The sequence below is a fragment of the Molossus molossus genome, unplaced genomic scaffold (genome assembly GCF_014108415.1).
Source record: "Molossus molossus isolate mMolMol1 unplaced genomic scaffold, mMolMol1.p scaffold_m16_p_13, whole genome shotgun sequence".
Lineage (NCBI taxonomy): Eukaryota > Metazoa > Chordata > Mammalia > Chiroptera > Molossidae > Molossus > Molossus molossus.
In genome coordinates, this window is record NW_023425348.1 from 63390277 (window position 1) to 63415980 (window position 25704).

The 25704-nt window shown below is 43.6% G+C and overlaps 1 protein-coding gene across 3 annotated transcripts in view; it reads left to right on the forward strand.

The window, feature by feature from the left end:
• The window catches only part of NELL1 (neural EGFL like 1), a 765989-nt gene that overhangs the window by 359307 nt on the left and 380978 nt on the right, over window positions 1-25704 (forward strand). For all 3 annotated transcript variants that reach the window (XM_036258486.1, XM_036258484.1, XM_036258485.1), the window contains one exon: window positions 15188-15313. In XM_036258486.1, the coding sequence (XP_036114379.1) occupies window positions 15188-15313 (126 nt within the window). The remainder of the gene's footprint in view (window positions 1-15187; window positions 15314-25704) is intronic.

Here is a 25704-nt window from a genome sequence, read left to right on the forward strand (position 1 = left end):
CAAAGGTTTTTTTAAATTTAGGATTAAATGGCAATATATGTAGAATAGGATCTGGTCTTTAGTACATTCTATACGAATGGTAGCTATTACTATTTTAAAAGGGTTTTTCTGTTTAAAAACAGTTAAAAAACTCAGTGGGTTGTTCGGAACCAGATTCTCTTCATTTCCCACCTTCTGAATGTTTTCCATCTCACTGTTAGATTGTGTTCTCAGAAGAAAATGGGTTGCTCATTATTCTGTGTTAATTTTTTCCTCTCTTCTACCCATCCATTCATTTTTGTTTTTTTCTCAGCAGCCACAGTGCATAGGAATCTGAACTTGGTGAGTTTGAAGGACTGGCTTAAACATTTTACGGTTTTGGTTTTTACATTCGAGTATATGGATTCAGTCAGATGTGTAAGAACCTGGAATTGGGAATAATGTTGATTTCAATTCAAGGTGATTCTTTTACCTAAGGAATCTCTCCAGGAGGAGAAACACTGAGAAGGAGCTCATTTCCAGGGAACACCCCCCTGATCATCACTCATCATACGGGCCCCGGAAGATGGGGCCGCGGTTACTGAACCCAGGACGTGTTCATTAACTACCTGCTCACGGGTCCACAGGCCCCTGCCGGTTTTTGTATTTTGGAGTCTGGTATTTAATTACTGGTTAATTTGATGCTGTAGTGCATCTGATCTAAACTTCTAGCAACAAATCATTTATTTTCAAAAGACTAAATCCTGTACACTTTATTTTGACTGTGTGGAGAAAGTGGTGATTGAATAATTCGACCAAGTGAGCACAGGAAATTGCTATTTAATTAACCAAGGAATGTGGATATTTCTGTTGAGAAGGGGGAAGCTGAATGGCCCTGTAGAGGGACAGAGTAGATACCAAATTCATATTCCCTGAGGTCCCCTTCCAGCTGGGTAACCTCTTGTGGCTCCATGAAATAAAATTATTAATATATACCTACTTGTATGGTACTTATGACAGTGTAATGAATTAAAACATGCCAAGTGCTTAAAACTTGGGACATAGTAATGATCAGTTAATGCTACCTATGATTATCATACTTGTGACCGAGAAATAGAGGACAGACATGGCCTTGCTGGGGTATTGCATTCTCCTATCTCATTTGCTCTCAGCTGGTTTTCCTTTATTTGTGTAAAGCAAAAGTCTAGATGTCCAACATCTCCTCAGTTTCATTTCCCCACCCCAGTACACCAATCTATGTTTTTTGTAATATCTCTATATTAGTGGTATCATGCAGTATTTGTTTTTCTCTGGCTTATTTCACTTAATATAATGCTGTCAGGTCTATCCTGTTGTCACAAATGGCAGGATTTCTTTCTTTCTTATGGCTGAATAATATTCCATTGTACACACACACACACACACACACACACACACACGCACATGCACCACATCTTCTTTATCCATTCATACATTGATGGTCAAAGAGTGCAAACTTTTAGTTATAGGATGAATAAGTTCTGGGTATTTGATGTATAGCATGGTGACTATAGTTATTAATACTGTAATATATATATTTTAAATTTTTTATTAATTTTTTTGTTGCAGATGTTTCTCCTTTTTTACCCCATTGGCACCCCCCTCCCCACCCTACCCTTGCCCCGTCCCCGGCTTTGTTGTCCATGTCCATTGGTCATGCATACATGCATATAAGTTCTGTGGTTTAGCTCCTCCCACCCCCCAACTCCCTCTTCTGCGGGTTGTCAGTCTGTGCCCTACTTCCATGTTTCTGGGTCTACCTTATTCCTCAGACTGTTATGTTAGTTATATTCCGTATATAAGTGAGATCATGTGGTATTTGTCTTTTTCTGCTTGGCTTATTTCACTTAGGATAATACTTTCCAGGTCCCTCCATGTCGTCTCAAAGGATAAGAGATCTTTCTTTCTTACAGCTGCATAGTACTCCATTGTGTATATGTACCACAGCTTTCTTATCCACTTGTCTACTGATGGACACTTGGGCTGTTTCCAGATCTTAGTTATTATAAATAGTGCTGCTATGAACATGGGGGTACATATATTCTTCCTGATTGGTGTTTCAGGCTTCTTAGGGTATATTCCTAGAAGCGGGATCACTGGGTCAAATGGAAGCAGAATTTTCACTGATACATCACCTAAGGCAACAGAAACAAAGGAAAAAATGAACACATGGGACTACATCAAACTAAAAAGCTTCTGCACAGCAAAAGAAACAACCATCAAAATGGAAAGGCAACCCACTGTATGGGAGAACATCATTGCCAATGATATATCAGATAAGGGGTTAATTTCCAATATATATAGAGTGCTCATACAAATCAACAAAAGGAAGACAAAGAACCCAATTAAAAAATGGGCAGAGGAGCTGAATAGACACCTCTCTAAACAGGACATACTAATGGCCAAGAGACATATGAAGAAATGCTCAACATCACTAATCATCAGAGAGATGCAAATTAAAACAACAGTGAGATATCACCTCACACCTGTCAGAATGGCTGCCATCAACAAATCATCAAACAACAAGTGTTGGCGAGGGTGTGGAGAAAAGGGGACTCTAATGCACTGCTGGTGGGAATGCAGACTGGTGCAGCCACCATGGAAAACAATATGGTGTTACCTCAAAAAATTAATACTGTGATATTTATTTGGAAGTTGCTAAGAGAGTAGATCTTAAATGTTATTACTACAAAAAAGAACTAGTAGTTTGAAACAGGATGGAGGAATTAGGTCAGGATCTGGTGGTAATCACTTCACAATAGATAGGTTTACCAGCATTAACACATTGTACATTTTAAACTACACAGTATCACATGTCAATTATATCTTAACAAAGCTAGGGGAAGGGAGAGAATAGCTGCCCAGTCCAATCAAAGTAATAAGCAAAGGCCATCAATATTTTATGAAAGTATCTTTCTTGCCTTCTCAAGACTCAAAACAAAAATCTTCTAGGTGATTCCTTCTCTGATCCCCTTTGTTGGAATGAGCCACTAACATCTGTAGTAGAACTTGGACTGTGCTAACATGTTCATGTTCGTGTGATTGCCCTTCTGCTTTTTTCACTTAGCATAGAGGTCAGGAGGCAGGGACCACTTCCCACTGACCCTTAGAATCTTCACTGCCTGGGAATCCAGCAGACTCTCAAGAGCTCTTTTTCTTTTTTGATAGCATGACACTGTGTTTATTTACTTATTATTTTTATTGCTGACATATTACAGATGTCCTCCATTGTTTCCTCCTTTGCTCACCTCCACCCAGCCCCTGCCCTCCCCTCCCTCCGGCCGTCACCACCCTCTTGTCTGTGTCCAGGGGCTATGCATATATGCTCTTTGGCTAATTTCTTCAGCTTCTTTTATCTAGTTCCCCCCACTTCCCTCCCCTTTGACCTCTGTTAGTCTGTTCCACGTATCCCTGCCTCTGGTTCTATTTTGTTTGTCAGTTTGTTTTGTTCAGTAGATTTCACATATAAGTGAGATCATATGGTACTAATCTTTCTCTGACTGACTTATTTTACTTGGCATAATAATATCTAGGTCCATCTTATGCTGTCGCAAAAGGTAAAAGGTTCTTCTTTTTTTATAGCCACATAGTATTCCACTGTGTAAATGTATCTTGATTTTCCTTTCCCAATTGTAGGGAAGACAAGAGATCATTGTAGCTTCTACACTTTCACTGTGTTCTTTGATTAGTCTAACTCACAGCTCATGAGGAAACCTTGGTCCTTTTTGGAGGCACTTAGTGCTTTTGTTGGTACTGCTGGCTGAAGTAGGGTTCAGACACGGGTGGATTCAGATAGATTGGGGCAGAGTCTGAGGTCAAAGCGGTTATAATCACCTTTCACCCAACATGTGTCTTATTTGTAGACACTCAGCATGAGTTCATGGATACTCTCCAAGGTCAGAAATGCCAGGCTGTAAGAAAGTCATGAAGTGGTGTCTTCTGATGCTTTGGCCATGTCAGCTAGAAATTAGTATGCCGTGATTCTCCAGTGGCACAAAGAGATCTGTCATGTTATGACAGTGCTCTTGGACTCTGAAATTGCGCCTCTCGGGGGAAAACATCTTAGCATGGATTTCCAAATATCTGACCTAGTTATACATGGAAAATACTTCAAAAATGTCTGAAATCCAACAACCTAACTTCTACCTTATGGCGTCTTTAACCTTGGGTAAGAACACTTCATTACTATGCATGGGATGACCAAAAGGTTATTTGAATTTTTAATCTGCAAATATTTGATCTGGCAGGCAACATGTTTGTTTGACACACACCTTAGAAGATGGTGTAAAAATCCATTTCTCCAGGCAACTGAGATATTTAAAGGGTTATTATACAAGGTGGGGCAAAAGTAGGTTTACTGTTGTGAGCATACAAAAGTTTATTCCTGTATTGTATTAATTATTGTATTATTTTCTATATGAACAACTGCAAAACTACTTCTGCCCCACCTGTATTAGTCAGCTTGGGCTGCCATAACAAAACATCATAGACTGCTGGGCTTAAAGAAGAGCTATGTACTTGCTCACATTCTGGAAGTCTGAGATCAGGGTGCAGCCTGGTAGGGGTCTGGTGAAAACGCTCTTCCTGGCTTGCGGTGGCCCTCTCCATGTGTCCCTACATGGCGGAGAGAAATCAAGAGCAAGCTCTGTGGTATCTCTTCTTATAGGAGCAGGAATCGCATCATAAGGGCACCGCTCTCATGATATCATCTCAATATATTTATCTCCCAAAGGATGCATCTCCAAGTAGCATCACATTGGAGATTAGGGCTTTAATCTATGAATATGAGCGGGGGGAGATACAATTCAGTGCATAGAAGTTATGTAGGTACCTCCCTAGGCTGTCATCATTTTTTCCCTCTTTTCTTCTATTTTGTCTTCTTTTCGCTTTGCTTTACTTTTCATTCTCTTTATTTCTTGTCCTTTTCATTCCCTTCCTGTTCTTTCTTTCTCCCATTTCCCTTCCTTCCCTCCCCTCTCCTTCCCATTCTTTCCCTGCCTTTGTCTATTAATGCTCTTTGTGACGACATGCTTTAAGGTACAGATATCCATTGGTCAAATCAGATAGGCAGATATGTTTTTCTCGGTTCAAAATGTAGGAGGGAAAATGGGGGATAAATAGTGATGGATGAAGACTTGGGGTGGTGAACACACAATACAGTGTATAAATGAAGTGTTGCAGAATGGTGCACCTGAAACCTGTATAAATTCGTTAACCAGTGTTACACCAATAAATTCAATTAAAAAACAAAACAAAACTAAGCCTCCTCAGAGAGTAGATTCCAGGTTGCCTAGGGCTTTGAGGATGAGGAATATGGGGATTAATGATAATATATAAAAAGTACAGGTTTGTTGCCCTGGCCGGTTTGGCTCAGCGGTTAGAGCGTCGGCCTGCGGTCCTGAGAGACCCGGGTTCGGTTCCCGCTAAGGGCATGTACCTCGGTTGCAGTTTGTCCCCGGCCCTGGTTGGTTGTGCGGGTGGCAGCCACTCGATGTGTTCCTTTCACATCAATGTTTCTCTCTCTCTCTGTTCCTCTCTCTCCCTCCCACTCTACCTGAACAACAAAAAAAAAAGTACAGGTTTGTTTTTAGAAATATAAGTTCAATATGATAAGGATTACATTTCATTAGAAAAATGTAAATATTAAATAATGGTATATCATTCACACATACAGGCTGATAAGTGAGTCTTTTACTCAGGATATCTCAGTATTGAGTTTAAGTAGATTGAGATTTGGGTAGTTATCAAAGGAGATCTGTCTTTTTGTAGAAGAAAAATGATTTTCTTTTATATCTGAATAATGTATTCATATATAACTTATAAAGGTAAAATTGATATTAAAATGTAATTAAAGCCTGGAAAAAACTGAGTGATTTTCACGGTGTGTAAATTAACTCAATAAAGACAAAAAACTCAAAATGTTTGACAAAAATGGAGCCAATATTTAAAAAAAATTTATATCAATGCAACTTCTCGAGAAAGATCAAAGATCTGGTTCACAGTCCCTGAGAGGAAACACTGGGGTGAAGATGGAGACCCCGGAGCCGAGCTGCCCGAGTCCCTGTCCTGGCAGTGCAGGCCTCCACCTAGATGCAGGACCGGAGGCCAGCGGGTCTCATCCTGTGGGTCGCGAGCCCTGTGGGGGTCGAACCACCCTTTCACAGGGGTCGCCTAAGACCATTGGAAAACATATTTCCGATGGTCTTAGGAACCGAGACACCGCTCCTCCATCCGTCTCCAGGCGGGTCTGCCCCCATGCAGATCCGCCCACACACAACATGAGGAATGTGTTAAAGGGTCGCGGCATTAGGAAGGTCGGGAACCACTGCCTCAGGCGATGTGCTGTGCATTCCTACGTCTCCAGTTTCTCACCTGTAAGTTACAGGTGGTTATAGGTAATGTGCACCTCACAGACTTGTGAGTGTTAAATGAGTTAATATGTGTAAAGCACTTAAAAGTATGTTTAGCACATAGTAAGTACTATATAGAGGATGTCTCTTATTGCTCCTTTGTGACGTGATCAACTAGATATCTAGTTTTCTGCAGTGCAGACTCCTTCTACTGTCTTTCTGCCACTGAGGCTGCTTGGGACTTTTCATGTATCATTGGCCTTGTGCTGTGTTTTTTCCCTTATAAGAGAGAACCATTTTTTTTTCTTTTTGTTCTTGGAAGAAGAGGAGATTAACCCCTTATCTGATACATCATTGGAGATCATGGTCTCCCATATAGTGGATGAGAAACATCTGTAACAAAAACAAATTAATAAATAAAAAATAAAAAAAAAGAAGAGGAGAGAAGGAGAGGAAGAGGGAGAGGGAGAGGAAGAGGGATATATTTTAAGAAAAATAAAGACACCTTATTTGTGGAAGAGGCATATTTTGCATGTGTATCTCCCACCTAACACTATAGGCATTTGGTTTATGTTCCCAGATTCTACAGGCATTTGATGTTCTCCCCTTGCTTCGGGAAGAAGGCTGTAATTGAAGAGATGCATGGGACACTGGATAAATAAAGCATGGGTTCCAGGGCTAGGAAACCCTGATTCTCTACTAGCTCAACGCTTATCTGAGTACCTTGGGCTTCTATTTCTATCTTCTTTGGGCCTCTTTGTTCTCACCTTAAAAGGGGCATCATAGTCCACATCTTGTCTGTTTCACTGGATTTTTATAAGAGCAAATATAGACCATAAGGGCTCAGACTTTAAAAATATTCAGTACGACAGATGGAAAGGATTGACAGTTCTCCTATGACAAACTACTGCCGAGGCCACCGTTTTCATAACTCATGATTTCTGCCGTCAGGAGATTCGAGTCTGGTATACCTGCTCTGCACTTTCTCTTACTAGTTCATGGAGAACTTGCCTATGGGTTTTGTGTGACTACCTGTTTGCTAGTCATAGCTGCTCTTCGTTTTCTGGATAGATGCTGACTAAGTTGACACAGATATCAAGCAATAGTGTGAAGACTCAGATCATCTTGGTAGTGTTTTCCAGGACTTGTGTCTTGGGAAAGGCATTTGGATCATCTATAAACTCCTTAAAGCAGGAACAGGGGGGTGGTTGAAGAGACACGGCTCGAGGAGCAAGCAGGCTTCTGTGATGAGTGGACAGAAAACTTAAATGGCTCAAGAATTTTAGAACCTGGAGGCTATTTCGATGCTCTCCGGTTCAAGTCCCTCATGTCGCAGATGGAAAAAACCGATGTCTTGAGATGAGAAGTGGCTGCTCAGGGCTACAGTTAACCAGTCGAGAAGGCAGGAATAGAACCTGATTCTTGACTGCCAGTCCAGTGCTCCTCGTCCAACAGAGCAAAACAAGTTTGCTAGGAGTCAGACCAGGGTTGAGATTCTAGGTACTCTACATGTAGTCTCTGAGGCCAGAGCATGGGGTGGTTGGGAATAAAGAGATAGGATGCACACAGTGCTTGGCGCAGAGCAGTCTCAATAAATATTGTTTTTCTTTCCAACTTCATTTCCTGTTTCACTGTACGAGGGAATGGGGCATGCCTTGTCCTTCCACTCCAACCTCCAACCCCACCTTCCTGGTCCTATCCTCCCTGGATTGTCTTTCTCTAGACAATTCTTATCAAAGAGCCCAAGCAGATCACATCATTTTATTAAGAGAATTCTTTGCATTTGCCTCTTTCTTTGCAAAGAGACCCTGCTCTTTAACGATGATGATGATGCCAAATTGGGGCCTGTGTGTGCTGTGAATTCTTTTATGCAGATGGAGGCTGGTGATACATGAAGAATCATTATGCACATCAAGTTTCATTTTAAAGTCCATAAATATACCTTTTTAAAACAATACAAACTTCTTCACCATCCTGGGGAGGGACATAAATCTTGTATTTTTATTACCTCGAAAGACCACCAGAAGATGAGCTCTCATGTTTCAAAGGTGACAAGCAATCTATACGAATGAATCGCAGATTGAGCCCCATTATACTCGAGCTGATACATGCTGCAGTGGGGTTTATGGGAGTTTCTTTAACAAAATTTAATAATAATCATAATCAAAACCCAGGCTTGTTTGGTCTTTCGTTTCTAATCCTATAGGAGGCTGATGGTCTGAAAGAACCAGAGGAGAGACTGTGTCAAGCTGTGGGTTCCAGCTGGGAACAGAATGCTGCTACCTGTTTTGGGGGGGCTGGGTCACCGGAGCCTGGCATGTGAAAGCGTTAGGATTGATTGAAAAGAGCCGAAGAAGCAGACATGCACGGGACAGCACTGCCATTCACTGGCGTTATAGCCGCACAGGTGTTGTGAACAGCATTGCAGGTGGACAAAGAGCTTGGAGATGGAATTGCTTCCATACCCTTTGCAGCAGCAGCAGCAGGTGTATCTAAAAGTCACAGGATTACGGAGGACCAGAACTGGCACAGTGAAGGCAGTGCCAACCTTGAGGTCAGACTGCGCGGATTCAAACCTAGGCTGTTATGTTTACTGACTTTGTGCCTTGGGCAAATGACCTACTAATCTGCGAGCCTCTGTTTCCTTATCAAGACATAGGGCGACCTACCTCCCACAGCAGTCAAGAGGAATAAAGAGAGGGATGAGATACTGCCTGCAGAGTACGAGGCATAGTGTCTGATATATACAAATGACAGCTCTTTGCTGAGTATTAACCAGGTTCCAGGGGCTGTTCCTAGTTTTACAGTGGGAGACACACACTATTAGCCTCTTATTCCTCTTGGTATCACTCTGTGCCTAATGATGTGGGTTTTAGAAACTTGAGTCATTCTTCCAGTAGATATCACGTAGGTTGTAGTTCTTAGAAGAGCCTCTGCCTCTGATTATCTTGAGCCTGGACTTGTGTTCAATTTCCACCTTGAAGTTCAGCCCAGGGCTCAGCCTCTTCTGGGTGGATATCACACTGGCAGATAACCTTTGTCAGAGAGAGATCAGCTTCAGGCAGGGCACCATCACCATCTGGGCAGAGGTCAGACGGCTTCTCAGGGCTGTAGTTCTAAAATCCTCATCGCTTTGGGCCAACTCAGTCTCTGTCTCTCTGAACATCAGTTTATTCTTTCATCAGGGAGTTCTGCTTTTTTGTTTGTTTGTAATGATTCATTACCTTTCAGAATCTTTTTGTCTGTGAACAAAAAGAAGCAGGCCTAAGCTCATTTTTAAAATCTCAGTTGTTCGCTGTTTCTCAAGATTATTTTCTCAGGGTATCCCAGCTCTCTGAGATGTTGATTCTGTTTTGATTCTCCCTATAAACTGTTTTGCTTTTGAAGCACTCTTGAATCCTACTGAACTGTCTGCAGGGTTGTGCCTTTCCCTGAGGTTGGAGAGGCAATCTTTTCTTCCTTCCTTTCTTTCTTTCTCCTTCCTTCCTTCCTTCCTTCCTTCCTTCCTTCCTTCCTTCCTTCCTTCCTTCCTTCCTTCCCTCCTTCCCTCCCTCCCTCCCTCCCTCCCTCCTCTCCCCTCCCTCCCCCCTCTCTTCTTTCTTTCTTTCTTTCTTCTTTCTTTCTCTCTCTTTCTCTTTCTTTCTCTCTCTCTCTCTCTTTCTTTCTTTCTTTCTATCTATCTTTCTCTCTTTCCCTCCCTCCCTCTCTCCCTCCCTCCTCATTTGTGGATATTTTCCCATTGATTTTTAGATAGAGTGGAAGGGAGGGAAAGGGAGAGAGAGAGAGATATAGATGCGAGAGAGACACATCAATTGGTTGCCTCCTGCGCGACCCTGACTGGGCCCAGGAATCGAACTTGCAACCCAGGTACTTGCCTTTGACCAGTAATCAAACCCGCAACCCCTCAGTCTGTGGGCCGATGCTCTAACTGCTGAGCCAAACTGGCCAGAGTGAGGCAGTCCTTTTTTTGGTAAATGTGTTACTACTCCGCCCCCCTCCACCCCCCCATATCCTGGTCCCCACCCCCACCCTCATCCTGAAACTTCGGATGTGGTCAGTTTCCTCCTTCCTTCCACCATCTCGTCTGCAGGCTCCCAGCTGGATGGCTCCAGACACTTTCTCCTCCTCATTTATACCAGGAAGTAGTTTTATATCTGGTGGTTGCGTGATGGGGGATCAACAACAGAGATAAGATTGTGACAGTTTAATTTTCTAGTATATTTATCAACTTTTCTGCTTTATTGTGGTGCTGTCTTTGTCCGGACGGCCAGCAGGAAATGATCAGATATGCAAGAGCTGAAGTTACCAGCGGTTTGAGCTGAAGACAAACCCATTCAAAGACACATCAGCGCAGCAGCAGGGATGCATGGCGGTGGGGAGTGCGTGACCCGTGGAGAGCAAGAGCTGGATAAACCCCTGTGAGACATTCTCACTGGAGCTTTGGTCACAACCCCCTCACCTAGTTTTTCAGAATACTTTTATTCGGAGCCTTGGAGTCCTGTGGAACAAGGAAATGGCTTGGCTGTTGGAATGAAAACAAGCTTGTTACAGCCAAGGGACTCTTTCACATCTAGACGAGGCAGACACCTCTCAGCAGTGATCCAGTGGCCTCAGGGAAATGAGCCAGGGTTTCCCGTGGGGGAGCTGACAAGGGTCCGTGACAGGGCAACATTCGTTGTAGTCAGCAGCTCAGTTGGCAGCCAGGCCCACGGCTGGAGGGTGGATTGCCTGGAAGGCAAGTCCGGACTAGTTTCTCATCTTCAGGAATGGCTGGGCAGCCCCGCAGAACGAGAGGAGCTCAGCGTGGCTGTACCTTTGTGAGTAAAACACCAACGTGATTTAGCCTTCAGCTTGCCCTGTGCCCATCCATTCTCTTCACTACAGCCGAGTGATATTTTAAAAACAGAAATTGGATCGTGTCACTGCCCTGATTAAAGTCCAGACTCTTCCTCCATGTGGCTTACCAGGCCCCGCAGGATCTGGCCTGAGCTTAGCCTTACAGTTTCTTCTTAAATAGGCCAAACGCGTTTCCTCCAACTCCTTCTCAGACAGTCTTCTCTGTCTGGTATGCTGTTCCTCTCCCCTTCACCTGTTTCACTTCCCTAGAGGACTCTCCTTTGACCCCCTGAGGAGAGTAGGTCAAATCTCCCTGTTGAAAGGTCTCACATTCTCGATAGAACTGAGCAAATTTTGCTCAATGCTTTACCAGGCTGTGAGGTCCATGATGCCATTTTGCTCATCCCTGTTCCTCGGGGCTTAGTAGAGGGCTAATTCATGTTCATGCTCAGTCATAGCCTTTGAAAAGGAGGGGCTGGTGTTGTATTATGTACCAAGAAGAGGGAAAACTAGTATTTGATGAATAACACCAGTGCCAACAACCCCTTCGACACCTGGCTTCTCTTGATGTTCCCTAGCTCTCACAGTGATCTGTTCTCTTCATCTCCAATAGTCGTATGAAAGACCTTGTAATCAACAATAACTAAATCAGCTCCCAAATCTGAATGCCATGCACACTACTCTATGGCTCCATTTCCTAGTTGTCCAGCTCGTGCACTCTAGTGCCCTCACTGTGATGACTCCTTGCCCCCCTCAGGATTCCTGCTGAAGTTTGGGTTCTCTAGAACGCATCCCCTGAGGTGGAGAGTGACATGCAAGGCAGAGTATCAGGGTGTGCTGCAGGGATGGACACCTGTGGGGGAAGGGAGGGGGGCCGGTGGGGTAGAGGGGTGAGTTAGCTCAATCCCACTGAGTACTCTGAACCTGGGATAGTCCTGTAGAATGATCCCCCATAGAGATAAAGGAGAACCAGTCTTTATTGTAGGTTGCCCTCAGGTTGGGAGTGTGATGGGTGAGCTTTCTCTCAGCCAAGGACAGTGGTTCTCAAGGGCTAACAGCTGAAGGTCATTAGCAGCCAGTACTCCCTTTAGCTGGGAGACCAAGATCTTTAGTTCTGCAGAGATACAGGCAGTGCCACATGATGCCCACCATAATGTCCAGTCCATTTCAACTCTCAGCCTCCTTCCTGATGCCTCACGTCCCTCCGGAACAGCTGAGGCTCCTCGGCACCTCACGACCACCATCTCTTTGCTTACGCACTCAGTTCCCTTGTATTTCTTTACCCATCACGGTTGCCTAAAAACTCATCTGTGGTTATCACTTTCCAATCACCCTGCACTTGCCCCGACTGTCTGAATGAGACTGGAGAAAAACACGTGGCCATGCTGACTGCTCACATATGGTCACAAATCAAAAGTGGCTCCTCAGCACACCCTAGTAAGTTCTCTCCTCCTCCTTCCAGAACGACTTCTTCATACCTTCTCCCCTCCCCTTACACATCCAGTACCTCCTCCCTCTCCTAATTCTCAGGCGTTACCCTCTCTCCTCATTTCACTGAGCAAAGGCAAACCAGCGAAGGAGGACTCCTTCATCCCACCACCAACTACCTCTTCCCCTGCTCCGCGCTTCGTCCTTGCTGGAGAGATGAGTTGCTCCGTGTGCGCACCGGAGATCAACTCTGCTTGCCTTGTCCAGGACGCTGCTCCTGCAGTGCCCTGCTCTCGGTGCTTCTGCGCCAGTGTTCTTCGCTCTGCGCAATCACGTCAAGCAGCATACAAACATGCTGCGATCTTTTTCATCTTTTGGAACAAGACTCTTTTGTTTGTCACCAAGTCTCCCTGCAGCTACTACCCCATTTTTCTTTCTTTCTTATTTATGTATTTATTATTATTTTTTCTTTATTGACTATAGAGAGGAAGGGAGAGGGAGAGAGAGAGAGAAACATCAGTGAGAGGGAACATCGACTGGCCACCTCCTACACACCCCCACTGGGATCAGGCCCACAACCTGGGCATGCGCCCTGACCAGAATTGAACCAGTGACCTCTTGGTGCATGGGTCGACGCTCAACCACTGGGCCACATTGGCTGGGCCCCATTTTTCTTTATGTGACAATATCTTAGAAGGTTTGCCTTGTTTTTTCTGTCTCAATGCCGTCTTATTCCATCCTCTCTCTCTCTGACTCCATCGGGCTCCGCCCCGTTCCTTTCCCCAGACCACTCTTATTACATCAAGGTCAGCAGTAAACTTCTTGCCACACCCAGTGGTTAGTTCTCACTTTACCTAATTCAACTTCACAGCAGCAGGTGACAAAGTGATGATGACTCCTTTCCTGAAGCACTTTTCCTCTTGACTGTCATGATGCCCACTCTTCTGTGAAGCGAAATGAACAAGGACTGCCAGGAGCCAACTTGTTCACGAATCCTAGTGCCCTGGCTGCCAGAAAGACCTCAGTTCCGTCTCCTGCTCCTGTGCAGTTACTGCCCTACCTCAGTCCCCGGGGTGGATCCCTCCACACCTGTACTCGATGTAATATGACACAGTTTTATATTCCTATTGTCCATTTGTTTTTGTAAGGCATTGTCTTGATCACTTTCAGAAGCATGCATTGTGCAGGTGGGACACGTTGATTGCATGAGTTATTTCCCTCATTTCTGCTGTTCGGTTCTTATATCATAGTTACGGAAGTCTTGCTGAGTCTCCAAGACCTCAGTTATCCCACAACAACTTTTATTTATAGGCTGACAAATCTTTAGAATGGAAAATAATATTTTTACTCTTAAATAGATAAACGAGGTTGCTAGTGACTCAAGATAGCTATTTTTATTCTCAGTTTCTGTACATGAAGGAAGGGTTTCAGGATTTCAGTGATAGTCTTATTAGTAACACTGTATTTGACTAATTATCATTTTCCAGGTGCTTTCTTGAAGGAAACCTTAGTAATTAAGTGATTGACTTCTGAGTTCGAATCCTGGTTATAGCATGTTCTAACAGGATGACTGTGTGTCAAACGTTTAACTTTCGTGACTCTCCATTTTCCAGGCTTTAAAATGGGAGTAGTGCTATACTTCACTCTTGGAAGTGTATGTGGAGTAAATTAGATGATGCTAACCAAACAGTAGATTCCTAACTGACCCTTATGACAAGCTGATGAGGATTCTGGGACTCAGAGTGGTTAAATGCACATCATAGGCTAGTAACTAGCAGAACCAGTCAGAACTCACGTTTTCTATCTTGGGTTCCCACTCTGTGTTTATATCCTTCCCCCTCCCTGGCCATCACACATAAGCAGTCTGAGTAAAATGAACATAAAGTCAGTTTTGAAAACAACCTCCAGAAAAGACTAAACTCTGTACTGAAGTTCGTAGGTTGTTTTAAGTTTTATCATGGACCTTTATGAGAAAGCAGGTGATGCTCTGACCTCTGTTCTAAAGAGAACAAGATCTTTTTGTTGAATCAGCCCCTTATTCTATCACCTGGGATGGATCTCCAGGTCAAGAGATGAAAGACATTTATTTGCATCAGACAACAGCTGCTATCTGTATTCACGGTGCAACGTGGAAGAAACTGGCTGCACCATCATTTTGCAACAGATGGATTAAAGCATGTCTCAGGAAGACACACAAGCAGAGAGGGGAGGCAGTCCCTTGATGGTGCTGAGAACAGCTATACCCTGTACGATGGATACCTAATAAATATTAATTAGTATCAACTCACTGGACACGGAACTGTTTGATTTTTGACATTAAATCAAGCTCCCTCCCTGGTGAGAAACTAGTAATAGTAAATTTAGCCTTTACATTTCTTGGGGAATACTCGTTGCCCAAGGTTGACTCTGATGCACCAGCTGAATTTGCATTTAAGCTTTTGTGTTGGACGCATCTTGCTTTTTCTCTAGGTTTCAGTGGGCAATTCGCATTTTCTCATTTCACTGGAAGATGATAACACTCTGCTTTAATCATTCGACTAACTGTGATATTGCTCCTTTTTTTCCCCCTCCTTCAGATATTGATGAGTGTGCAGCTAAGATGCATTACTGTCATGCCAACACCGTGTGTGTCAACCTGCCCGGGTTATACCGCTGTGACTGTGTCCCGGGATACATTCGTGTGGATGACTTCTCTTGTACAGGTGAGCGTTAAAAAGCTGATCCAACCCTTCTCTGCACCCTATCTGTGCCGTTCCATTTAGCATCAAGTGCACTAAGTACTGTTTTTGCCTAACTAGTTCTGCTCTTGCATTATTTTCCCCTCTCCTTTTGAGAAAAAAAGCGATAAAGAAATTTTATCTGCATAATTTAATTCCAGGGCCGGTATTTCTGCCCGTGTTGTGTGAGCCTGCATGCATGGTTGTCTGATTTGAAATTGAAGTCTAGTTACCTATAGTGACACTGGGGAGCTTAGAGACATGAGTTCTAAAATGTATCAAACTATTCTCCTTCCTTCATGATGCAGTGTTTTGTGTATAAGATAATGCACGTTTGTTCCCCCATTGGGAAAGACAAGGGTTACACTGCAAGGGGAAGCAGTGCCCGGTGGGCAGCACTGGGCTCCGGAGAGCTAGTCAGGACTTTGGAGTATATGCTGGTAGTCATTTCCTTCCTCTGTCCCTGTATCACTGGGCCATAGGGTATCAAACTGGGACTCCGGGGACGTGGTGGTGCCTTTGTGTGAGTAATGCTGGCTCTGTGGGCATTCAGTTTAGGTGCCAATATACTTTCAACCACATATATTGAGTCATGAACAGTAAACTGGTTAAGGGTGGTCGAAGATTCTGAGTCTTTCTTCTCTTGGTGAAATGTCTTTTACATGAACAATATGAAACCTATAAGAAAAGGGCCCCTTGAACACAAGACTTTAGTCATGTTGTACCTTTTCCTGACTCCTGCGTCTTTCTCTTTATCCTGATAACATGGGTTTAAAAGCGGAATTCTTCACTCAGATGGAATGCCAGACTTTTCTTAATGTATTTTATTCCGAGGGACCTTTTGAGAAGAGCAAAAGTTAGGGAAGCCACGTTTGTATGTCTACATACCTTTGCCGTAGATTCTAGTATACTTGTAAGTTACTGTTCTTTATTTTATTTTATTTATTTTATTTTTTTATCCTCACCCGAGGACATTTTTCCATTTTTTGTTCAGATAGAGTGGGAGGGAGAGAGAGGAAGAGAGAGAGACACATCGATGTGAAGGACACATCGAGTGGCTGCCATCCACACAACCAACCAGGGCCGGGGACAAAGCGCAACCGAGGTACGTGCCCTTAGCGGGAACCGAACCCGGGTCTCTCAGGACCGCAGGCCGACGCTCCAACCGCTGAGCCAAACTGACCAGGGCATAAGTTACTGTTCTTTAACTAAGGGGCTGGTGAGCTCAGATTGATGGAGGTTTCTGACGGCCACCGAAGGCCACATCGCATTGATCTCTCTTTTATAGAACGACAGTTCTAGAGCGAGAAAGAGAGAGCGGCTGTATACGCATAGCATGCTGCAATCTGAATGTTTTAAGGGGACAAAAATCTTTTGCACCTGTAAATAAACACAATCTCCAGATCTGTGATGTTATAGGTGACTATAGATGACTCTGTTCTTAACAGTAAATCAATGTCTTCACCTATTCTGAGCCTCAGACGAGCAGGAGGCAGTGGGTCCTGCCCGTGCAGCCCCCGGTCACGCGCCTCGGCGAACCTTGAGGAGCCTGCGGTGTGGGAAGGCCTCGCTGGCGTTACAGCAGCAGCCAGCTCTGCTCTGCTCCCCCCCCCCCCCCCCCCCGGGGCGGCCAGGCTGCTGCTCGCTGCCTGCCTCGTAAGGACAGGTGCTCTGTCTGGCGGTTTCTATAAAAGACCAGATGGAAAATGTATCATTGTAAGAACTAGCTCCAGAATTACTTTCAGAAAGGAAACTGCAGTGTTTGGAGTAAAAGGCAATGGTGGGGGTATCAGTGGGCACCCAAGCATCCCTCCCCCACCTCCAAGAAGATGTCGCTCTGCAGGAAAGTATACACACACACACACACACACACACACACACACACTTTTGTTTTGTTGGTGTGTGTTTGTCTGAGAGGGCACAGAAGAGTTAGAACACGGGAGAGAAAAGCAGGAGGGCGGAGGGAGGAACAGAAGGCTGGGTTCTATGGAGGGCTGAGGGGCAGCGAGCCGCCCGGTGGAAGGAAAGCTGAAGGGACTTTTAAGGGTGGGAATATTCGTGGTCTTTCGTGGTTTTGCTACATAGCATGCAGTGCAGGTCTTCCTCGTGACCCTCACACCTCCAGCAACATCTACCCACCCCGAGGACGGGTAAGTCTTCCCCGCACTGGAATGCGGGTTAGCACGGTGGACAGCAGACATGGTATGCGTGAGGATCGGAGGCTGAGCCCTCAGAGCAGAGGGGCTCACTATAAAGCACCCATTCTTATCCCTTTCCCTCCTCTCAGTGCATACTTCTGCACACATCACCTCCGCCTCCTCCCGGGAATTTCAGAAATCTTGATGAGGGCTTTGAACTTCATAGGTCATAGAATTGGGACAAGATCTTTTTCTTTAAAAACAAAAACAAATCTTTCACCCTGGCCAGTTTGGCTCAGCAGTTAGAACATCAGCCTGCAGTCCGGAGAGGCCCGGGTTCGGTTCCCGCTAAGGGCGCGTGCCTCGGTTGCAGTTTGTCCCCGGCCCTGGTTGGTCGTGTGGGTGGCAGCCACTCGATGTGTCCCGTTCATGTCTATGTTTCTCTCTCTCTCTCTCTTCCTCTCTCTCCCTCCCACTCTATCTGAACAAAAAATGGAAAAATGTCCTCGGGTGAGGATAAAAAAAAAAAAAATCTTTCCACCCTGGCTGTTTTGGCTCAGCTGTTAGTGTTGGCCTGTGGACCAAAGAGTCACGGGTTTGATTCCTGTCAAGGGTACATACTTTGGCTGCAGTTCGGTCCCCAGCCCTGGTTGGGGTCATGCGGCGAGCAACCCATTGATGTGTCTCTCTCACATTGATGTTTTTCTTTCTCTCTCCCTCCCTCCCTCCTTCCCACTCTAAAGATAAATGGACAAAAATATCCTTGGGTGAGGATTTAAAAAAAAGCCTGAATGGTGTGGCTCAGTGGTTGAGCATCGACCCATGCACCAAGAGGTCTCCAGTTTGATTCCCAGTCAGGGCACATGCCCAGGTTGTGGGCCAAATCCCCAGTGGAGGGCATGCAGGAGGCGACCAATCGATGTTCTCTCTCCTTGATGTTTCTCTCTCTCTCTCTCTAAAATCAATAAAGAAAAAAATGTTTTTTTTAAAAACATTTTAAAAAATGTTTTTTTTTTAAAACATTTTTTGATCCCAGATTTCTTCCTACTTCCCCATTTTTCTGCTCCTATTCACTGCACAACTTCTTACATTGTCTGCGGTTATTGTCTCCGTGACACTTACCACCTCACACCCTCCACAACCCTCTCTGGAGGCTCCCATCCCACCGTCCCACGGAGACGACATCTGTCAGGGTCACCGTGCACTCCATTCTGCAAAGTCTAATGCTTTTGTCTTTTTGATCTCTCAGCAGCATTTAGCAGAGCTGTCCACACTTTCCTCCTTTAAATACATTCTTTTCTTGGCTTTTGAGACATCATCCCTCCTGATTTTCCTTCTGCTTCCCTGGCCTCTCCTGCCCTGTGTCCCTGGCAGTTTTTCTTCCTCTGGTGACATTTTGAAGGTTAGAGCTCGGCCTTGGACCCCTCCTGTGCACCTGTCTGTTCTTTCTAGATGCCTTCATTCCATCCTAGCGCTCGAATAGCACTTTTGTCAATAATAAATTTCTGCCCACTTCTAATCTTTCTGCTGAGCTTCTGAATCATATATGCAGCTTGACATTTACATATAGATATTTCATGGGCATTTTGTTAAACATGTCTAAGACAATGTTCTTGATTTCCACCCCCAACACATCTGCAAACTTCCCCTCTTCCAGTTTTCTCCATCTCAGCAAAGCAAAGCATCACCTACCCAGTTTTTCGAGCCAAAAAGCTGGGCGTTAGACTTGATTCCTTTTGTCCCCTTGACCTTCCACTGCTCAGCCATGGCCCGGTCTTGCTGACTCAACCCTTCCCCCACTGTCCTAAGTCCCCAGACAGCTACAAGGGGATGAGGAAATGCAGTCCTACTTTGTGCATAGAAGGGTAGAGAACCAAGAACATTTGGGGGATGGAACTAATGAATACCATAGTGGCTGTCTGGTAATAGATTCTCAACAAATTTTGTTTCCTTTGACATGAAGAGTTGTTGATTAAAATAACCTCTTTTATTCAACAGCAGTTCACAATGTGATGGGGAAATAAATCTCAAAAAATTATTATGATCTTAAGAACATTGTCCTAAGTGCCATGATGGGAAGTACAAGCCAAATGTAGTAACAAAAAGGTGCTTCCTTAGGGTGGTAAACATACAATACAATATGCAGATGATATATTGCAGAATTGTAAACCTGAAACCTATATAATCTCATTAGCCAATGTCACATCGATAAATCCAATTAAAATAAAGGTAAAGAGGAAAAGGTGTTTGATTGATAGAATGGAGTGTTTGGGTTGAGTTTTACAAGCCAAGAGGAGCTATTGGAATTTACCAGGGCATGTGGGCACACTGCCTGGGTGGCATAGGATTTTACGGTGGCAAATCTGGATGAGAATGAGGAGAACTAGGGGACAAGTGTTCTCCTTGGGAGTTATTTCTCCTCTAGACCAGATTCAAGGCCCTCCATCAGACACTTTCATGGCCAGCTAGAACTCTGACCTTTAACCCTGGTGTCCTGCAAAGAAGCGTGTTTGGCCAAATGTGCTCTTTTTTCTCTAAGACAGAGTAGGCCCCCACCTCTAATCTCTGTCATTTCTTTATTGGCAAAGAAGACTTCTTCCCCTAGGTGACTATGTGCCTGGGTAATGAATGAGGTCTATAATAGACGTCTGCCGCTGTGTCTTTTCGATGTTTCATTTCCAGAAGATGGTTTTCGGGGAGAAATCGGCAGGCCTGACAGCACCCTTTGTTCACCCCGAGTTCCTGACACAGCATTTCTTGTTATTGACGTTTCTTAGTTCCAAAGCTCATTCTCTTCTCTGTCCCAAATCAATTAGCGTCTGCTGCTGCCACTGTTTAGTTGGTTTTCCAAGTATGTCGAGTTGATTCCGCCCCCCCCCCCCCCCGTTTTAGTATGTCATTTAGCCTGACACTAACTTTTTCAAAGTCAGTAGTCATGTTGAAAATTCTATTTGACTACACATTATTGAGCCTAGAGTTAAAGAAGGTACATCAGCTTTGGTGATATGCTGATTTATTGAATAATTGATTCATGCATTCATTCACTCATTTATTGACCCATCATTTTACTCTTATATCCAATATACAATTATGAGTGTCAGGAAGTCTGGCCACTGAGATTTGTGGCAAATGACTTCTGTGCTCGTGGAGTTCAAGGTTCACGACACAGCTTCCTCCAATGAGGGAACTCCAAAGCTCATTCACCATCAGAACTGTGCTGCCGTTTACCAAGTCAGTCTCTCTTCAAAGTCTTAGTAGAGTTTAGATAAGTATTAGGCGTTTAAGCCCCTGTAGTGGTCGGTCCTTGACAAGTTCCAAAGAAGAAATTTCAAAATAGTCTTTCCTAATTCTAAGTGCTAACAGTAGTCTTTTCAGAAAAAAAAAAAAAAAAAAAAGACCAAAAAACAAAAACCGTACCCGGGACAGTAAGTGCCAGGCACAAGTGTGGAGGCAAAGATAATGTATCCAACAGAAAAGCAACTGGAGCTCCTTCCTCGTTAAGAAGTGAAAACTTTTTGTTATCTCATGGGATAATACATTTCTGATGGATCAACACAGGAAAATGATCTAGAACTGAACAGTGTAAGTATTACCCCAGTGTCTGGGGACTTCCTGTCGGACCCTTCATTATGTATGAGGCTCTGTACGTTTTGGTAGGAAAGTTTCCCTTGGCCTTTGAAAGAGTGAAATCTAAAACACCTGTCCTTGGCCCTAGATGGTTTGGCTCAATGGTTAGAGCATTGGCCTGTGGTCCAGAGAGACCCGGGTTCGGTTCCCGCTAAGGGCGTGTACTTCAGTTGCAGTTTGTGCCCGGCCCTGGTTGGGTCATGCGGGTGGCAGCCACTCGATGTGTCCCTTTCACATCAATGTTTCTCTCTCTCTCTCCCTCCCGGTCTATCTGAACACAAAGTGGAAAAATGTCCTCGGGTGAAGATAAAAAATAAATAAATAAATAAAAAATAAATAAATAAAACACCTGTCCTTGGGCACCAGGTGAATTTCTGGCCTTGGGATTTACGTGCGTCTACATCACGTTCTCGCCCATAAGAGATCACTGGGTGGCTCTGGCTCCTTTATGGATTTGGAGACACAGGAGTGCCTGAAGTTTAGGTGGGGCCAGGGTCCGATCTCTTTTCTGTACCCTTGGATGTTTGGAATGGTCAACCTCTTGATTGCTTGGTCCCTACTTGCATTTATCTCCATGTAACCTCCTGTGTTTAGGCTGCGTGATCAGATGTTATCATCAGGTGCTCGGGCAGCTTTCAAGGAGGGTACTTGTGATTTATAGCAAAAGCGTGCGGCAGTGAGACAGGTACTTGGCAGTAATGGGTAAGCATTCATTTCCGTGCCAAAATCTGCCCATGAAGGTAAGAAATAAAGGGAACAAGTGAGACAACAACTATCCCGTGTGATTTTTATTACCTTGCTGGAAGGATTTTTATTTTCTTGATATTGACATAGGTGAAAGCTCGAAGTAAGTATACGTTTGAAATGCTCCAAATTAAAGAGATATAACTATCTGTTAAATTGATGGTTTAAGTTAAATACCTGTAAGAAAAAGAGGTTAGACAACAGTGTAAAGACTTAGGAATAAAAATTAGCTATTGAAGTTTTTAGACGAGTTCTCTGGAAAATGCCGTCCTCCTAAGGTTGATGAAATACAGAACGCGTTCAAATATGAGATACCTGATGTTTTCGCATTGAACAGAGCCATATAAAATGGAGGTAAAATAGAACATCCTCTACCTTGATGGAGCACTGTAGGAAATTAACCTTATCTTTCAAACATATAGCGTGTGGACTACTTTAGTGGAAAATACTATGTCAAACGCTTTAGAGTGCAAAAACATTTTTTTATAAAAAGATAGCAGAAAACATGTATTGATATGTTGGATAAGAAAAGTCAAGATAAGATATGTGCCTTTGGATGTTCAAAACCCAACTCTAAGCTCCGATGATTGTTGTGAGACTTTGCCTTTTTTCTAAGAGGAAGAGGGAGAGAGAGAAAGCGGGAAACAACCCTGTGAGAGAGAAGCACCTATCGGTGGCCTCCAGTATGTGCCCCGACTGGGGACTGATTAAGTCTGCAACTTGGTTATGCGCCCTGATGGGGAATCGAACCTGTGACTCTTAGGCGTACAGAATGATGCTCCAACCAAACTGAGTCACACCAGCCAGGGCTGCTTTTTGTTTTGATTTCTTTGGCTGGTACATGCTTTCATTTTGTTCCTTACTTCAAATAGGTGACTCTGTTACTCTCCTTCCTCTTGGGAGGAGGGATGTGACAGTCCCAAAAGCAGGATTCCAAAATCCTAATTCTGTAGGACAGAGGTTTCAGCCTTCAATGTGGGTCATATTCACTCGGGACACGAATGAACACATAGCAACAACAACAAAAGAGGATGCTTGAGATCTGCCCCTTGAGGTTCTGATTCTCACTAGGTCTAGTGCTATGACCTGGCTTCAGTGTTTTTGTTGAAATGTCCAGGTGATGCTCATGGGCAGTCAAGGTTGAAAGCCACTGCTTTTGTAGAACAGTGATGGTTGGAGAATGGAGAGAATGTCAGAGGGCAACCAGAAGGAAGGATTGACCCTTTATATTTAGACCAGGAAAGGGTGCCCTCGTACTGGTGGTGGGATACCTGGGTCAGAGGTACTGAAAGCAGAGACTGGGATGGGTCCTGGGGGAAGGGTCCCCCTCCAAGTCTGCACCCTGGGTTGTGAAGGACTCTGGAGAGAAAGCCTGCAGGGTGCCTGTGCAGATGCGGTCTCACGGGGAGATCCTGATCTTCCCCTGTGACATGACTGTTGTGAAGCTTCAAGGAGCCCTAAGGATAAGTGGGACAACTCCTTGGTGGCCTGTGTTCCAAGGGCCAAGGCTGGCTGCTCTCTCTCTGCCACGGTCTCGGCCACTTGGAATCCTCTGCAGTGTGGCGCAGCCTGACGGAAGCAGGGCATCCTCCAAGCGACCGAGACAGCGTTTCCTGCCCTCGCCAGCCCAAAGGAGCAGGCGTTCAGAACCGTTCACTGAGTTGAACTGAAAAAATTATAGAAAGCTCCATTCCTTGCACGTTGTAACTGGGCTTTTCTATCCATCAGACGTGGAAGAAACACAGTCAACAAAAGGAGAGAACAGGAAGAAATAAAGAGACCACTCTAAACAGGGACTGTGGAGTGAAAATTCATGGGGTGTGTGGTTTTCCAGGGCAGTTACTGTTTTCTGTATGTAGTCCTGGAAAAGCCAAAGACCAGACCTTTATTGCATTTAGTAATAGTAGTGTTAAAATCATGCTAAGCTGTATTAAAGCCAGCGAATATGTCTTAGGGATGATATCAGTGGACATTTGCCTTGAGATTTTAGGATGAAAATAAGTCTGAAGGGTTGGTCCAGTGTGTGGGTTCTTTGTTGGGTTTACCTGGGAGTTTATTTTATTCCAGCGGGTATTGTAAAGGGTCCGAACTGAAGTGGCTGCTGCACAGCAACGAGGGTAAACTTGGCGCTTGCCTCAGGGTGTTTGTACACAAACCTATTAAGTACTGTGTTGCCCTTGACCCAGATTCATCATAAAAGGCTTGTTAATATTTCTCTACGCTCTGTTGTTGGAGTCCCCATCAGAATCACAATTAAACTTTCACATAAGTAGGGTTTTGATGAGGAGGCACTTGCAACATTGTTGAGGCTGGTCTTGGAGCTCTGCTGATATCCACACTTGGGTACGTTTCTCTTTGTAGTAACCCAGCAAGCTGTTTAATATTGTTTATTTCTATCTCAAAGACTTCAGTAAATGCATATGTATAGCTATTTCCCTACTTTTCTAAGGTATAATGAGGTCATCTTTGGGTCTTTGGATTTTGTTTCTTTTCTCTAAGAAAATTGAGAATATGCATTAATTATTCTTGGGACAGAATGAAAATTCTGAATCCTTGTAGTTGAAATCTAATGCATATATTTTATTAGTTGTAAGCTTTGGATATGCCATTTAGTTACTTTATGAATTGGAAAACCATTTTTCTTTGTTTCTTCATCAGTATCCTCTGTACATGCTCACAGAGCCGATAGAAGATGAAGTGGAACAATGTACGAATATCAGCTCAGATGATTTTATCTGAAAGAAGAAAAAAAAAAGTCCACTTGTCTCAACTGGCTTAAGTGAAAACTTATCCCCTTATGAAAAAAAAGTCTAGAGAAACAGTGTTTCCAGAATTAGTTCATTCAGCTGCTCTATGACACAATAACATTGGCTGTTTCCAACTTTTCACTTGGCTATTTTGGGCGTGATAGTTGGAAACAACCTAGCTTCCTTCACAGTCTGGAAAAGGCTAAAGCAACCCCAAGCATTCGATCCTGACTTAACCATGTCCTCAAGTGAGAGGGAAAAAAAATGTCCTTCTTAGAGTCGTTTGTCAAGACCAAGGGTACCTTTAGCAGAAACCTATCCCAGCATACTTGTTTTCATGTCTTATTGGCTAAAATTGTTTAGTATGCCTGTTAATAAAATAAACCTTAGAAAGGCAAGTAGAATTTTCTTGAATCAAGATTTATCCCTAAGATTGGACAGGTCCCATCTTTCTTTATAGTACTTGGCTAACTTTCATCTACACAAAATTTGGGTTCCATTATCAAGAGAAAGTATATATATATATATTTAGTGAGTGTGTGTGTATGTATCCACAGTTGTATAGGTAACCAACAGCATGTATTATATATGTATTATATTCAAAGCTTTGAAAACATTATTTCAAGCTTAGGAATAATTAGAAGAAATGCAGTTAGATACTAATTGTACTAAATATGTGTATTTGACTATCTGTGTGTGGCTACATAGATATATATTTACATATATGTCAATCACATTTGTTATTTGTAACAAAAGGAACTAGAAACAGTCTAAATATGAACTCATGGAAGTTTGATCAAATAAATTACAATATATCTATATGTTAGAATACAACGAATATTAAAATAATGTTTTGTAGACTATTCAGTATCAATGAAAAAGTCTCACCATATAGTATGATGGGCTTTAAATCAGTATGTACACTATTTTCCAATTAAAATAATAAATAAATAAAAATTATGTATGAACACATACACAATCTTACACATGCATACAAAGATGAATAGAAACACAGGGGTGACGGATATCCCCCCAAATAAAAAATTAGCCGAGTATGTGTGTGGATGTTTATACATGCTATCTTTTCTTTACATTACATGCATTTTCCAAATTTTCTGCG